This window comes from Stegostoma tigrinum, chromosome 10 (genome assembly GCF_030684315.1).
Source record: "Stegostoma tigrinum isolate sSteTig4 chromosome 10, sSteTig4.hap1, whole genome shotgun sequence".
NCBI lineage: Eukaryota > Metazoa > Chordata > Chondrichthyes > Orectolobiformes > Stegostomatidae > Stegostoma > Stegostoma tigrinum.
In genome coordinates this window covers 14672730-14690797 of record NC_081363.1, presented here as the reverse complement: position 1 = coordinate 14690797, position 18068 = coordinate 14672730, and the positions used below count along the sequence as shown (strand labels likewise).

Sequence of the window (18068 nt, the reverse complement as noted above, 5' to 3'; positions counted from 1 at the left end):
GGATAATGCGTTGTATCCGGAGGTTGGTAGGGTGGTGTGTGAGAACGAGGGGGATCCTCTTGGGGCGGTTGTGGCGGGGGCGGGGTGTGAGGGATGTGTCGCGGGAAATGCGGGAGACGCGGTCAAGGGCGTTCTCAATCACCGTGGGGGGGAAGTTAAGAACCGCAACTTCCCCCCCACGGTGATTGAGAACGCCCTTGACCGCGTCTCCCGCATTTCCCGCGACACATCCCTCACACCCCGCCCCCGCCACAACCGCCCCAAGAGGATCCCCCTCGTTCTCACACACCACCCTACCAACCTCCGGATACAACGCATTATCCTCCGACACTTCCGCCATTTACAATCCGACCCCACCACCCAAGACATTTTTCCATCCCCACCCCTGTCTGCTTTCCGGAGAGACCACTCTCTCCGTGACTCCCTTGTTCGCTCCACACTGCCCTCCAACCCCACCACACCCGGCACCTTCCCCTGCAACCGCAGGAAATGCTACACTTGTCCCCACACCTCCTCCCTCACCCCCATCCCAGGCCCCAAGATGACATTCCACATTAAGCAGAGGTTCACCTGCACATCTGCCAATGTGGTATACTGCATCCACTGTACCCGGTGCGGCTTTCTCTACATTGGGGAAACCAAGCGGAGGCTTGGGGACCGCTTTGCAGAACACCTCCGCTCAGTTCGCAACAAACAACTGCACCTCCCAGTCGCAAACCATTTCCACTCCCCCTCCCATTCTCTTGATGACATGTCCATCATGGGCCTCCTGCACTGCCACAATGATGCCACCCGAAGGTTGCAGGAACAGCAACTCATATTCCGCCTGGGAACCCTGCAGCCATATGGTATCAATGTGGACTTCACCAGTTTCAAAATCTCCCCTTCCCCCACTGCATCCCTAAACCAGCCCAGTTCATCCCCTCCCCCCACTGCACCACACAACCAGCCCAGCTCTTCCCCCCCACCCACTGCATCCCAAAACCAGTCCAACCTGTCTCTGCCTCCCTAACCGGTTCTTCCTCTCACCCATCCCTTCCTCCCACCCCCAGCCGCACCCCCAGCTACCTACTAACCTCATCCCACCTCCTTGACCTGTCCGTCTTCCCTGGACTGACCTATCCCCTCCCCACCTCCCCACCTACACCCTCTCCACCTATCTTCTTTTCTCTCCATCTTCGGTCCGCCTCCCCCTCTCTCCCTATTTATTCCAGTTCCCTCTCCCCATCCCCCTCTCTGATGAAGGGTCTAGGCCCGAAACGTCAGCTTTTGTGCTCCTGAGATGCTGCTTGGCCTGCTGTGTTCATCCAGCCTCACATTTTATCATCTTGGAATCTCCAGCATCTGCAGTTCCCATTATCTATGATTCTATCTTCGTTACATGGTTGTTATATTGAAACTTATCTGGTCACTGGTTAGCATTAAGTAACCTTTCATCTGGTCTGAAATAGAGTTCTCCAGTTATACATTAAAAAAATTTAATCAATCTATTCAGCCATGTTATGATGCATCTTCAGGCAGATGGGTCTTGAAACCAGACCTTCTAGTGGTACGGAAATTACCGGTGGACCACAAAAGCCCTGTTTCCAATGTAATGTAAACCAGCTCGACCTCTGCTAAACTGTATATCTAGCAGATTAGAGTGAGTTTTGGAAAGAGGTCTTGAATTATCTAAGGGTATTCACAAAATCCACAAGAACAATTAATAAAAAAGATTTTTAAATGCTTGAAATATTCAATAGCTCAGGCAACATCTGTGGGAATAAAAAACGCAGAGTTAATGTTACAGGGAGTGTTAAATTCACAAATTTGGTTGCACTACCTTGTTTCAAAAAGTTGACATGCAAAGCCTCGATCATCACAATCACACAGCCATTACAAATGCAATACAATAATGAATTTTTTGGAAGTAGTCATAGACTACTGAATGTAAGGGGAATTTAGAAGGGGAAGAAAAAGATGAAAAGAGAAGAGGGGTAAATACGTGCATCAGAGTGGAGAGGAAGGTGGGAAATCAGAGGGAAAAGAGAAATCAGTCGTGTAGTTTAGGAGAGAAAGAAGAAAGAGAAAAAGAAACAGAAACAGAGAGTAGAATGAAAGGCCCATGGCTATCTTGGCTTCTGCTACACACAACGTCTGTTGCTAGCTAATCAAGATAAACAATGTCTCCATTTCAGAGAAGGCCTAAAATTTCACAGTATTTCTAATATATAATTTCAACTGTAATACACTGTACAATGCAATCAATAACTACAATTTTGTGTACTGACTTAACTTACGAAATGTTTGCCAAACTAAAAGTGTAATGGATAATTATTTAAATTTGATACAAATGATACACAAGATTCTATGCCACTAATTGTGTTTTGGAAGCAATTCACAAGTACATTTTCCTCATACACCACCTGCTGTTTTCAAATTATACAGCACACAAACCAGATGTTTATTATCCAATATTTAAGTGTGTTGTTTTTTTATTCTATATAATTTTACTCTTACTTCAAGCTGACGTTTTCATATTAATAGCGCTAGAATACACCTACATTTTCCAGCAACTATTTTTGTCTTACTTTCAAATTAACATCTGAACAGCTTTTAAAAGGACAAAGACATTGGGACTGGCGAATGTGTTAAAAAATAAGATATTTAATTATGATTTAGTTGAGAGGAGCTAAATTGACTAATAGCAATCTAAAAGGCATTATGAATACTTCACCTTGGGGTGTCTATCACTGGGTTAAACATGATGCTAATTGGAAATGGGCTGATTAATAACTCTCTGTCCTGTCTATTCAAATAACACTTAACAAAATAATCAGTGGCGTCTGGCCACCAATTTCCATAAAAGGAATTAAGCTATCAGAATTAACTGATAAGAAACAAATGAAGATGACCTGTAATTATTAGGCTGGTGAAGTAATTATCATATTACAGAAATTATTCTTGATGAAAATCTTGTAAAACTGCATTGCTGTTTCCAGGAGGCAGGTTCTTCTAATTTAAGATCTATCATATGTTTATAACCAGAAACACTTTCGCTTATCCTCTCCTTTATTACCAGTTGATACTCCCCAAACCGCCCCACCACCTCCCAATATTTTTGGGGTATTTGTCAAATGTGCAACTTCAATGCAGATGCTAATTGTTAATCAAATTTAAATTTCTATTTTTATTTTGCAATTTATATACATAAGGCATATCTAACAGTATTTGGTAGGTTAAAAGAACATTGAGTACATAAAGGGTCAGCCGATGCACAGTTTCTTTTTCATTAGATGACTATGATGTAGGTGGTCTGGTTTCCAACAAGGATTGATTTTATGGGCATATTGAATGCTTTTCTTAAAAGAAAAACAATTTACACTTAATAGCACTGTCTACGTGACAAACATTCCAAGGAGCTTTATAGGATTTCAGGGGACATACAGCACAGAGAAGACACTGCAGATGTGTTCAATTTTGAAGTGGTGACCTTTTGAATCCAAAGGCACTTCAGAAGAATGTTCCACAATGGGCATGTGTGGCAACTGAATCCACTAGGCATCAACAGGGATCAGGAAGGAAGGGGAACACATAAGAGGCAAGATTTGGATAACAGGGTTGTAATAGGGATAACAGAGAAGATCACTGAGAATGGAGAGAGTGAAGCTTGTTTGTATACAAGGTAAGGATGGTGAAGTTGATTCACGCAAGACATGGGTTTATTGATTTTTATTCGATTTGATTTATTACTGAGATACAGTGAAAACTATCGTTTTGTGTGCTAATCAGACAAATCATACCTTTCAAAAGTACATCAGGGTATTAGAACAGAAAGCAGAACACAGTGTCCAGCTACAGAGAAATTGTAGAGAAAGATCAACGCCAATTTATGAAAGGTTCATTCATAAGTCTGATAACAGCAGGGAAGAAGCTGTTCTTGAATCTGCTGGCACGTTTTCAAACTTCTTTATCTTCTGCCCAACGGACGAGGGTGGAAGACAGTATACCTATTTGTTCTGGCATTGCATCTGTTGTGTTTGTCGACATCCTACAAGCTAAGCTTGCACCATCAACAATATCTAGGTATATAGCTCAGACGAATTGATTAATTTGATATGTTAATTCTGATTCGCCTTCCATAGATGCAACCAAATCTTTTTTTTATGGAATGTGGATGTTGCTGGCAAGGACAACATTTGTTGCCTAACCCTTAAGATTTTGAACTGTGGTTTGCCAAGCTGCAGTTAGAATGCAGTTAACACATTTTTAATGAAATAACTGACACATATACAGGCACATTTCTAAGTTCAGATACCCTCAATATAAACTGTGAGGTTACAGCTGATGTGCTTCCAGCAGTCATGCACAAGGCTGAAACATTCTAACCAGGTAGTTACAACCCTACTTAGTGAATCTTGTTCTCAGTCTCAGAGTTAAATTTAATAATCGATCATGTTCATTACAGTAGGATCCATTACATTTTCCATACATAGCAATTTCTGAATTTAATGCAGTCCTAAATTTGACATGCAATATTAATTTGCTGGAACTTCATTTTCTCAGTGATTTTAAGTTTTCTTCGATACTATTTAGCTTGATTTTATGATAGGTTTAAAACTGTTCCCTATCTTTTGCAGCTTCTCTCTCCCACCTACACCCCTGCAGGTTCCCTCTTCCTCAAACCTCTTTTGCAACCTTCTTCTCCCCACACTCCACCTGTAGACCCTGCCTTTGCAGCCTGCCTCCCTTTCTTCACACATTTGCTAACTCTATCTCATGTTATTGCCTAGTAGGTATTGACCACCGCACCCCCACCCCATATACCTAGCCTACTTGGTCACAACACCAGAAGAACACATAAAAAGTATGAGTGTTCAAGAATGCAGGGTCATAAAGTATGGAGGAGGGGTCTGGTACATATGGGATAACTAAGTACCTCTACGACTTTAAGCTCAATACCTGGCCAGGCCAAGGGCCAATAGGGAGCTGAAAGATTAAGCAGTTAAGGGTTAAAGATCTACTAATAGCAAAGTTAGTAAGAACCACAGACATGTACAGAACAGATAAGAAATTAAACATACAGGCAGTTACAGCGAGTAGTGTAGAAGCCACATTGCTGGCAGGATAACGTCAGCCTTGGATAAATACAATGTTTGTAAAAGACTGACAGGAAAATAGCAGACACCTCGATAAAGAATTGTAGGAATTGTACTACAAATGTTGTAATGTTTTCTGTACATTTTGGATTCATCTCTAAATTAACTCCATTTACAAATGGGTCAGATCTCAAATAACGACAAGACAGATTACAAGAAAGAGCTATTTTGGTATCCAGTACAGGCACGATGGTTAGAATAGCCTCCTTCTGTGCTGTAAATTCTATGAACTTCCAGGTGCACTGCTCTTGCAGTCACAGTATTTAAATGTCCGACGCAGTTCAACTTCTAGTCAATGGTAACCCAAAGAATATTGATTGTTGGGATTTAGCACTGGTAATCTCATTAATTGCCAAAGGGAGAAAAGTATTACATTACATTTTTCCTCAGTGTTAGCTCCATCCCTAGGTCAGATAGTGTGGAGGTTTCCTTTGTTATCTTTGGAACTTTCATAAAAATTCTCCACAATTTTCCCTTGAGTAATTAGATAATTGGAATATAATTCACGGAAGAGCAGACAGCATATAGGCTGTGGAAGAAATGAGCTTGAAAGGCCTAATAACTGTATTTGATCTTTCTTTTTCTGTATGATGTAAAATAATAAGAAATATAATTCAAGGTCCTTAGGTTTCAAGTATTGTAATATGTCAACACTGCACAATTATGACATTTTTTCACCCACCCGCCACCATTCATGGCAGCAGCTCCAATGAGCACCAGGTTACAATTTCACATCCATTTTCTAATAGCTAGAGAGGAAGAAACTACATTCCCAAGAGATACATTCACAAACAGCCCTTTTGTATTAGGCCATTTTGCATTTGCAATTTAAGCCGCACAAGTAATTTTTTTTTACCTAATATAAAAGTAAAATGATTTTGGAGCACACAGGATTATTCAGAAATGTAATTGCATGCCAATCTCATTTTCTTTTTCTAAGACCTTAAGGAATAACTCCACCCACATTATAATCAGAGAGATGTTGAAATGCCATTTACTATTAGCAATGGTTGGTGACCAGTTATGCAAAGCTGTAGTTTCATCAATGACTTGTCACTCGTAAGATTTTCTTAAAACTCTAAATAACAAAGATTTCTACTTTTAAAAAACTAAAGGTAGGATTGCAATTCTTTTTTGTTCATGTGATATGGGTGTAGCTGGCTGGGCCAAAATTTATTGTCTATCTCTAATTCCCTGGAGAAGGTACTAGTGAGCTTGCATTCTTGAACTGCTGCTGTCTTTGGTATTTAGGGAAACTTGGTTTTGACCCAATAATGTGAAGGAACAATGATCCAGTACCAACTCAGGAATTGTGTGGCTTGAAAGAGGAACTTCAATGTGGTGATATTCCCATACATTTCCTGCCTCTTCTTTCTGGGGTGGCCGACGTCACTGATTTGGAAGGTGCTCTCAGAAAAGTCTTGTTGAGGTAACAGAATGCATCTTGCACATGGTACACATGGCTACCAATCTGCATCAGTGTTGAAGCGATTGGATGTTAAACGTGGTCAAATCAGAGGTAATCAAGCAGACTGCTTTGTCCTGAATGGCGTTAAGTTTTTTTGAGCGTTGTTGGAACTGCACTTATCCAGGCAAGTGGCTAGTATTCCAGCAAATTCCTGACTTGTGCCATGTAGATGTTAGACAGGCATTGAGGAGGCAGGTGATAGGTTGCTTGCCATAAAATTCCTGGTCTGTGATCTGCTCTTGTAGCCACAGCATTTATATGACTGGTCCAATTCAGCTTCTGGTCAATGGAATTTTTCAGAATGTTGTGCCTGGTTGATTCAGCAATAGTAATGTCATTCAACATGCAGGGGAGTTAGTTAGTTTCTGCCTTGTTGGAGATGATCATTGCCTAGGACTTGCGTGGCACAAATTTACTTGTCACCTATCAGCTGAAGCCTGAATATTGTTCAGGTTTTGCTACTATGGTCATGTTCTGCTCCAGTATCTGAAATGCTGAGCAGTCCTGGACACTGTGCTATCATAAGCAAAACATCCTGAGTCTGACCTCATGATAGAAGGAAGGTAATAAATGAAGCACTTGAAAATTGCCGGACCTAGGATAATATCCTGAAGAACTCCTGCAGGGATATCTTGTGTCTGAGGTAATTGATGTCAAACAACCATGACCATCTTCCTTTTTGATGGGGGTGTGGCTCCAATCAGAAGATAGCTTACATTTGCAACATTTTTAATTTAATAAACAGCATCTAAACTTGCACCATATTTCCCTAAATAAAGAATCCATGATGAATATTGTTTTCATGAGGTAAGAGGGTTGTGAGCTGACAGATCACAGATTGGCCCTATGAATTTTGGAGTTTAGCAGAATAACGGGTGATCTATTTGAAGTATAAAATGTTAACATGGGCTTGGTAAGGTAGGCACTAAGAGGTTGTTTCCTCAAGTCAAGGAATATGACAGGTAAACATTTAGGACTGACGTGAGGAGAACCCTCTCCACTCAGAAGTTGTGAATGCTTGCAATGTTCTATCCAGAAAGTCATTATTGACTATATTAAAGATTGGGAATAGATAGATTTGTGAGCTCACGTAGTACCAAGGAACGGGGAGCTCCTGACAAGGGGACTCCTTCTATTTCTCATATACATATTGCCATTCAACAATATCATCTGAAAACAGTGTTAATTTTCACATGTACACTGACAACACTCATCTCTACATTATCGTGACATATTGTGTACAGTTCTGGTCGCCGCATTATAGGAAGGATGTGGAAGCATTGGAAAGGGTGCAGAGGAGATTTACCAGGATGTTGCATGATATGGAGGGAAGGTCTTACGAGGAAAGGCTGAGGGACTTGAGGCTGTTTTCATTAGAGAAGAAGGTTAAGAGGCGACTTAATATATTGAGACATACAAAATGATCAGAGGATTGGATAGCGTGGTCAGTAAGAGCCTTCTGCCGCGGACGGTGATGGCTAGTATGAGGGGACATAGCTTTAAATTGAGGGGTGATAGATATAGGGCAGATGTCAGAGGTAGATTCTTTACTCAGAGAGTAGTGAGGGTGTGGAATGCCCTGCCTGCAACAGTGGAGGAGACTCGCCAACTTTAAGGGCATTTAAATGGTCATTGGATAAACATAGAACATAGAACATAGAACAGTACAGCACAGAACGGGCCCTTCAGCCCACAATGTTGTGCCGACCATTGATCCTCATGTAAATATGGATGATAACAGAATAGTACAGGTTAGATGGGCTTCAAATTGGTTTCACAGGTCGGCGCAACATTGAGGGCCGAAGGGCCTGAACCGCGCTGTAATGTTCTATGTTCTATCTCTTCTCTCCTCCACTATTGATAAATAATGATAAGATTGTTTATCCAAACATCCAGTATTTGATGAGCAGCAATTTCCTCCCTCCAATGTTAGCCATTTTCTTGGGCCTGGCTTCAAATCTGTTCCCTAGCTACCAACTTCATCCAACTCTTTGGCAACTGTCAGTTTGCAACTTTGGTGTTATATTTATTCCTGAGATGAACTTTCAACCACATGTTTGCACCACCCTAAGTTTGCCTATTTTCACTTTCATAAAGTCACCCAACCTTGCTCCTATCTCAACTTAACTGGTGTTGAAACACTCATTCACGCTTCCTTAACTCCAGACATGATTGTCACAATAGACTCCTGACTGGTCTCCCATATGATATCCTCCAATAATTTGAATTGGTCCAAATCTCTGCTGTCAGTACTTTAATTAAGAGCAGACTTAGTTAATTTAATCCGTGAAACCCAGTTTGTGCAAAACTACGAGAAAAACATTCTGCTAGACCATATCGAGAAGTAATCTTAATTGACATTATTTAAGTGGATTCTGATCATACTCCAGGACTTGTTGCTCCTCTGCTTCAATGAAAAGACTCACAGCTTTCCTTTAACAACCATGGCTATCTTTACAGCTTACCTATTTTAAAAGGTCTCTTCCTTTGAATTCCTCTTCGTAGACAGTCAGGTATTAACAGTTTCCCAATGCAAACGATATGACGTGGTTTTACTTAGGACAAGCTTAACAATCACTCATGGCTTAATCTTTGTAAGAAATAACTTATATTTAACAGATAAGTAATCATTTCTCTAAATATCTAATTTCGAACTTGTTAGAATACATATTCTATAAATTGGTCAGGTGCATAAAAATGGCAGTAGGAGAAGGCCAAAAGAAAAACAGAAGTTGCTCGAAAAGTTCAGCAGGTCTGGCAGCATCTGTTGAGAGAGGTCAGAGTTAACGTTTCTGGTTGAGTGACCCTTCATCAGAACTGAATGGGAGAAAGCCATTCATCTCATGAAACCTTGTCTGCTATTGAATAAGATCTTGGCTCCACTTTCCTGCCTACTCCTTCTAACATTTGACTTCCTTGTCAATCAAGAATCTGCCTTCAAAATATTCAATGACTCTTTATCTCTGCTTTAAGTGGGAGGCTTGTTACTTTTAAGCTGTTCTATCTGCTTCCACAAGGAGAAACTTCCTTTCAGCACTTACTTTCTCAATTCCTTTCATGATTTTAGATGTTTCAAGAAGATCACTTCTTATTTTTCTAAACTCCAATGGATAACAGGCCCAACCTGTCCAACCATTCTCAGGAATGAGGTGAGCGAGCTTTCTCTGAACTGCTTCTAATCCTATTATATCCATCTGTTTCCCATTTATCTATCTTGAATTCTTCAAACCTTTCCACACTACACAATGCCATACCACAAGTCCTCTACTGCTCCTTGCTATCAGCTAAAAACTCATAAGTTTCTTTCAATACCTTTCAAAGGTATTTTTTTTAAATATTCAAAAGTACTTAATTGTAAAATTGTTCCTGCTTACACCAGCAATCAGCTTTTAGCCAAGACAACTGCTGAAGACTGAAGGCTGCCACAACAGAGCCCAGATGAAGAGTGATGGGGCAGAAGCTAGTGATTGACTGGGATTGTAGTTGAGGTTACAGAATAGTGCAACAGAAAGGGAGGACACAGTATCCTATAAAGGGGATGAAACAAATGTTGGGGACTCGTGCTTCTGGTAAGGATGTTAAAGTTGGAAGTTAGATTAGTGGATGTGGAATTGCAGTAGTTAGTGTGGATTTGAGAGTTGGACTGGTGGGGACAGAGGCATATAGGACAGGCTGTAGTCAGAAGTTCTGTCTCAAGCTAAGTACTTGCTGCATTTTAGTTTCAGGAATTCAATTCTACCCTTAGAGCTTCATGAACTCTTCAATAATCCATTATGACAACGTATGACTTAGACGTTCCTATTTCTTTCGGGATTCTCGCTATTTTCCGGTCAAGTTCTGATATGGAGAATACCTGAGGTAACTTCCATCGCAGATATTAGAATATGCGGATATCATCTGATGAGATTACTGGCATTTGCTGCAGTTTATGACCTTTAAAATAGTCACTGTTTTAAAGTACCAGATTTTAAAATGTGCTTTACAGAAAACGTCGCTGCCAGAAAGAGCTTGTAGAAGTAATTCAGCTAGCTAATTAATTTTGAATACTTGTGGAATTTTAATTAATTCAGCATTTGGAAATGGCAAAGGAATTTCCCATTAGTGTTCTGGGGAAAGGAACTGAGCAGAAACTAACCTTTTATTTAATTATTCTTTCATGGTGCGTAAGCATTGTCCACAAGGCCAGCATTTGTTCATCACTGCTAATTGCACTGGAGAAAGTGCTGAACCAACTTCCTGAACTACTGTGTGCGCATACTGGTGCGGGTACACTCAGTGCTGCTAGGAAGACAGATCCAGAATTTCAATCCAGTGACAGTAATGGAATGGTGATAAAGTTCTAAGTCAGGATGGTGTGTTGCTGACATACAAACATACGCAATAGTAGGATTAGGCTTTATTGTACTTTGAGCCTCCTCATCATTTACTAAGATCATGTCTGATCTGTCAAATCTACGTTCCAGCCGACTTCTGATAACCTTTCACCCTTCTGACTTAGCAAGAATTTATCTACCTCTGCCTTAAAAATATTTGAGAACTTTGTTTCAACCAACTTTTCAGTTCCAAAGTATCAATATATCAGAAGGCATAGGTTTAAGGCGAGAGGGGAAAGATTTAAAAGGGAGCTGAGGAGCAACCTTGTCACACAGACGTGGTGCATATGGAATAAGCTGCCAGGGAAAGTGGTTGAGACGGTACAATTACAACTTTTAAAAGACATTTGGACAGATACATGGATAGAAAAGGTTCAGATGGATATGGGCCAAATGCAGGTGATTCTATGAGTCAGCATCTGTAAACATGTATCTTATAAAATTACTTTTTTAAAATGTCAGGATCTGTACCCTGGTAATTTGGTGTTGTCATGCCAATGATACGAATTATATTTACACAGCACTCTTCTTTTTGATGAGTTCTAAGAATCCTTTGAAAACAGTAGAAAAAAGGAAAACATTCAGAGAGGAAGAGGAGAGATAAACCAATTTTAAAAAAAGGAAAAAATTCCAAAGGAAGGACATACTGTGGGAAGTAGTGACTGAAGGAACAGCTGCCAGTGGTGAATATGTGAGATCAGTTGAAGGAAGCAACACGTCAGATCAGTTTGCAGATGTCCAGTAATGGAGTGTAGGAAGAGAAGTTCACCATTGGAAAAGCGCAAGGTGCATATAAAGAGACATGATTTCCAGGCAGGATGATTCTGCGTTATGGGTGGGGGGGAAGGCTCTGAAAATATGGACATAAATAACGAGCCACCACACACTGCAGCACAGAGGAACTACGAAGAGCAGAAGAAAATCACCTATACAGCGTATTCAAAAAGAACAGGTACCCAATGAACACAGTCTGCCGATTTCTCAGCAACAAACCCAAACAAACACACAAAACGTGCCCAGAAACCATAACCACTCTTCCCTACAAACACATTTCGGAAATGACTGCCAGACTACTCAGATCTCTTGGCATCACGGTAGCCCACAAACCCACTAACACACTAAAACAGCAGCTAATGAACTTAAAAGACCCGATACAGACAAGCAAAACGAACAGCATTCACAAAATACCTTGCATAAACTGTGACAAACACTACATTGGACAAACAGGCAGAAAGCTAGCCACCAGGATACACGAACATCAACTAGCCACAAAAAGACATGATCCACTATCACTAGTATCCTCACATACAGATGAGGAAGGTCACCACTTTGATTGGGACAACACATCCATCCTAGGACAAGCCAAACAGAGATACACACGAGAATTCCTAGAAGCATGGCATTCCAACAGGAACTCCATCAAACACATTGATTTGGAGCCCATCTACCACCCTCTGAGAAAAAGAACACGAAATGACATCACCAACGCAGGAAATAACGTCACCAACCCAAAGAAACCTAAACAGATAAATAGAAAGCGGGACATAACACCAGCGCTTCACTGGAGACTCACTGATGATGTTACCTAGAATGGTGACGAAACATCTGAAAACGAACCTTCCAGCTCAGCGAGCAAACTCACATCCAGAACCTCAACCTGAGCTACAAATCTTCTCAAAACTTACTAACATAAATATCAACTATCAAATACTGAATCTTAGGAATTCAGGAATTTCCAATGTGCCTAGTGGGAAACTACTAGGCAATTTCCTTACAATTTAGAGGGAAAGCTCTAAGTAAGTCATAATTACAATATTTTACAGGGACACTGCAGTTCTATTTCTCATGAAAATAGCAGGATTAATAGGACCCAGCATTATCTGTATGGTTAGTGATGGAAATTCGCATATCATCAATTAAACATTTTAATCAACAGGAAATTAAATAGCTACTAAGCTTCTTGTCATCAAGCCAGCTGTTATTTTACAGCATCGGACAGACAGCTCATCTCATCATTAGAAGAAATGATGCTAACACTGGATTTAATATTGAACACTGAAATGTACTTAAGCTGCACAAATTGGAGGCTTGATGAGCATAACATCAACAAGATGCTGAACTGGTATTTAAGTACCAATTTACCAATGGTTAAACAGATGCAAATATTCAGCTCTCAATATAAATATAATGGTTCAGAAAGGGTTATTGTAAATATTAATCTTAAATTCATAAAAATTAAATTCAACTACTTGAGCAGATTTATAAATGCTTTTAATGGATAATGAATAACTGTGTAAACATTAATCTTGTGTTTATAAAAACTAAACTCTACTACCTTCAGCAGATTTATTCGATCCAAAGTAGAGTTACTGGAATATTAGCTTGATGTACGAAGAAACAGGAATCATAAAAGTGGGCTCATTCACAATATACAGATTCCTGGGGCAGGGGTTCTTTTGGCATACTGATGATGGTGTTCCTACCTCTGAGCCAGAAGACCCGGATTCTAGTCTTACCTGCTCCAGAGGTATATCATAACACATCTGAACAGTTTAATTAGTAATATATACAAATTCCCAGGGAAATGCAGATTAAAAGTCACCTGGTTCAATATGAAGAGAAATTGTTTCCCTACTTGTTCATGAATATTGCTCTATATTGATTACATAAAAGCATGGTGAGGGAGCAAGTCAATCTGTAGAACTATATTTCAATTAATACTTTAAACTCTCTATATTAAGTAGTATTGTGGCACCAATACAATGCAGTGCTAACATGCATTGCCTTAGAAGTAAAGAGCTGAGGCTTCATCTCTTCTCCTTCCAAATAAGCACTCTCCATTCAGTCAGCACTTGATTTCATTCTCAGTTATGTTTCGATAGAACATTCAGACGAGAGGCTTGCAGCTGGGGTGATGGGTAAAGAAAAAAAATAAATAATTTGACAAACTTTCACCAGACTAATTTTGCACTTCTAATAGCTGGCTAAAGAAGCAAAGACATAGGAACAAATGGAAGTGTAAAAGAATTAAAATGTGCCAAGAGTAGATTTCCCCCCCTGCTGCTGCCTCATTTAGTTTTGAGGAGTAACCCCCATAAGCATAAAGCTAAATATAAGCAGAATGTGGTGAAACGAAAACATAAAATGAGTTGAAATTCAATGGCTAGTTTTCATATCATTGATAGATGCGACACCACTCACTTCACAGGCTTATGACAAGCATCAAAGGGTATATAACTTCAGACGGCTCCAATCTAACTAAAGGTATGATTACTGCACTGTGGAAACACATGGAGAATAAAGATTATCCAGGAATGATTAGAATGATTCAGGCAATTTACAGGATAATAATTATACATTTTTGAAATAATGGAAATTATTAGGATTCTGTAATTTACTAAGAAATTCAGTTGGTTTATGTCTATTAGTGGATATTTAATAAACATTTAATGCATGTTCAAATGTTGCCATTAAATACAAGCAGGAATATGAAGTATTTCACGATCTCACCAAAGAAGCAAGTTAACTTTACTTGCTAGTATCAGAGATAATGGGAACTGCAGATGCTGGAGAATTCCAAGATAATAAAATGTGAGGCTGGATGAACACAGCAGGCCAAGCAGCATCTCAGGAGCACAAAAGCTGACGTTTCGGGCCTAGACCCTTCATCTGATGAAGGGTCTAGGCCCGAAACGTCAGCTTTTGTGCTCCTGAGGTGCTGCTTGGCCTGCTGTGTTCATCCAGCCTCACATTTTATTAACTTTACTTGCTTCCTACCAACAACATCAGGCCTATTTCTGCCTTTCATTTTGTCAGGTGTGTGGAACATTTCTTGTTCCAGTCCTGTACAGGCCTCCTCTCATAACTCCCTTTATCCAGATGGTAGTGTTCCCATGTATCTGCTGCCCTTGTCCTACTAGTTGGAAGTTGTTGTGGGTTTTATAGTCTGTCTAAGGATCTTCAGTGAATTTCTGCAGTGCATCTTCTATATAGTATGCACTGCCACTACTCAGCATTGGTGGGGGACAGAGTGGATGCTTTTTCCTGGATAGCGTCAAGCTTCTTGACTGTTGTTGGAGCTGTGCCAATCCAGGTTAAGTGGGCAGTATTTAATTACACTCTTCACTTGTGCCTTGTGGACAAGCTGTGGGAGTCAAGAAATGAATTACTCACCAGTGTTCCTAGCCTCTAACCTGCAGTTGTAGCCACTGTATTAATATGGAGAGTCCAGTGGCTTCTGGTCAATCGTAACCCCAAGGATTTTGATAGTGGGAGAATTCAGTGATGGTAACAACATTGAATGTCATGGGGTGATGCTTAGACTGTCTCTTATTAGAGATGGTTGTTGCCTGGCAATGTGTGGCATGAATGTTACTTGCCACTTATCAGAGCAAGTTTGGGTATTGTCCAGATCTTGTTACATTTGAACATGGTTTGCTTCAGTATCCGAGTGGTTGGCACAGTGGATCGGTAGTTAGCACTAGTGCCTTCCAGCACCAAGGATCAGGGCTTCACTCCACCCTCGGGCAACTGTCTCGGTGAGTTTCCTCTGGGTGCCTCCCACAGGTTTCCTCTCACAGTCCAAAGATGTGCAGGTTAATTGAATTGGCAACAGTCCAGGGATCTGCAGGATAAGCGGGTTAACCATGGGAAATGCTGGTTTACGAGGATACAGTGGGGGGGGATGCTATTCAGAGAGTTGCTGTGGACTTAATGGGCCAAATGGCCTTTTTCCACATGTAGGGATTCTATGATTCTAGCTGTGAATTGTCTCACATATTTAAGCACAAACCATTAATATATTCAACACACAGCCAGGAAACCAAAACTAAAGTCTACGCAACAATAACTTCACATGATCCATCTCCAGCACTTTCCCTCCTTTCCTTGATTTCTTTGTCTCAGTTTCTGTTTACTAAAATTCATTACAAGCCGACAAGTTCACCAACTCTTAAAGTTTCCTCACTATGTTTCCCTTCTCCCACTTCTGATAGGACTCCATTCAATTCTCCCAGTTTCTCCAACATATCTGCTCTGTTTATGCTACCTTTCACAAGACACTTTGTTTCTGCTATTATGCATTCAAAGGATTATCCTCCACCATTTCTGCCACTTCCAATATGATGCTTCCACCAAAGACATCTTTCCCTTTCCTCCCATCTACATTCCAAAGGGATAGAGCTAGAGCAGGCCTTTATTCAGCTATTAATGCTTCATCTGAACCACTGCTTTGTTTCTTTATTACAACCATTGCTTTGCTCTCTGTTCTGATATCTTTGCTACTAAAGCTCCACTGTCCTGTAACCTATTAATTGAAGTGAGCTTTCTGCTTTAGTATTGAGTGGGTGTTCAGATAAGTGGGGTATGGATGCTAGGGCAGTTGCTTGCTCCTCCTGCAAAATGTGGCAGTTGGGAGATGTGGCACACGTCTCCGCTGGCTACATCTGCGGGAAGTGCACCCAGCTACAGCTCCTTGAAAACCGTGTTAGGGAAATGGAGCTGGAGCTGGATGAACTACGGATCATTCGGGAGGCAGAGGGGGTAATTGAGAGGAGTTATCGGGAGTTGGTCACTCCTAAGGCTCAGGACGAGGATAGATGGGTTACAGTTAGGGGGAGGAAAGGGGACAGACAGACAGTGCAGAGATCCCCTGTGGGCATTCCCCTCAGCAATAAGTATACCGTTTTGGATACTGCTGGGGGGGTTGACCTACCAGAGGAAAGCCATAGTAGTCAGTTCTCTGGCACTGAGCCTGACACTGTGGCAAAGAAGGGAAGGGGGCAGAATAGAAAAGTACTCGTGGTAGGGGACTCGATAGTTAGGGGAATCGACAGGAGATTTTGTGGGCAAGATCGGGATTCCCGGAAGGTATGTTGCCTCCCTGGTGCCAGGGTCCGGGACGTCTCCGATCGGGTGTATAAAGTTCTGAAAGGGGAGGGTGAACAGCCAGAAATCGTGTTACATATTGGCACAAATGATATAGCCAGAAATAGGTTTGAGGATATAAAAAGTGATTTCAGGGAGTTAGGATGGAAGCTGCAGAGCAGGACGAACAGAGTAGTGTTCTCTGGTTTACTACCGGTGCCACGAGATAGCGAGGTGAGGAACAGGGAGCGGGCGCAGCTGAACACGTGGCTACGCAGCTGGTGTAGGAGGGAGGGTTTCAGATATGTTGCTAATTGGGATGCCTTCTGGGGAAGGTGGGACCTGTACAAGAAGGACGGGTTGCATCTGAACTGGAAGGGGACCAATGTCCTGGGTGGAAGGTTTGCTCGAGTAGTTCGAGAGGGTTTAAACTAGTATGGCAGGGGGGTGGGAACCTGAGCTGTATACCAGAGGTGAGCGTTGATGCAGGTGAGGCAGTAGCAAGAGGTAGACCAGCTAGTGGGAAGGATTTTCCTGGGAAGGAACCAAGGGATCGGTTAAAGTGTGTTTGCTTTAATGCAAGGAGTATCAGGAATAAAAGTGATGAACTTAGAGCATGGATCAGTACCTGGTGCTATGATGTTGTGGCCATAACAGAGACATGGGTTTCTCATGGGCTGGAATGGTTGCTGGATATTCCAGGGTTTAGAACATTTAAAAAGAATAGGGAGGGGGGAAAAAGAGGAGGGGGTGTAGCACTACTAATCAGACAGGGTATCACAGCTACAGAAGCTTCCATTGTCGAGGAAGATCTGCCTACTGAGTCAGTATGGGTGGAAATTAGGAACAGCAAGGGAGTAGTCACCTCGTTAGGGGTTTACTACAGGCCCCCCAATAGCAGCAGGGAGATTGTAGAAAGCATAGGTCGACAGATTTTGGAAAAGTGTGGACGCAGTAGGGTTGTTGTAATGGGTGACTTTAACTTTCCTAATATTGATTGGAACCTCCTTCGAGCAGAAGATTTGAATGGAGCTGTTTTTGTAAGGTGTGTTCAGGAGGGTTTCCTAACGCAGTACGTTGACAGGCCGACAAGGGGAGAGGCCATTCTAGACTTGGTGCTCGGAAACGAGCCGGGGCAGGTATCAGATCTTATGGTGGGAGAGCATTTTGGTGATAGTGACCATAACACTCTCTCATTCTACATAGCTATGGAGAAGGAGAGGA

At 41.3% G+C, this 18068-nt stretch overlaps 1 protein-coding gene across 2 annotated transcripts in view; it reads right to left on the bottom strand.

Moving 5' to 3' along the window:
• lin52 (lin-52 DREAM MuvB core complex component) overlaps positions 1-18068 on the bottom strand; it is an 83029-nt gene that overhangs the window by 10377 nt on the left and 54584 nt on the right. The window contains exon 6 of one of the 2 annotated variants that reach the window (XM_048538440.2): positions 13321-13885. The exons of the other annotated variant lie outside the window; for it this stretch is intronic. Coding sequence (XP_048394397.1) covers positions 13848-13885 — 38 coding nt within the window. The 3' untranslated portion in view covers positions 13321-13847. Of the gene's footprint in view, positions 1-13320; positions 13886-18068 lie in introns of those variants that run through there. 2 annotated transcript variants of the gene reach the window in all.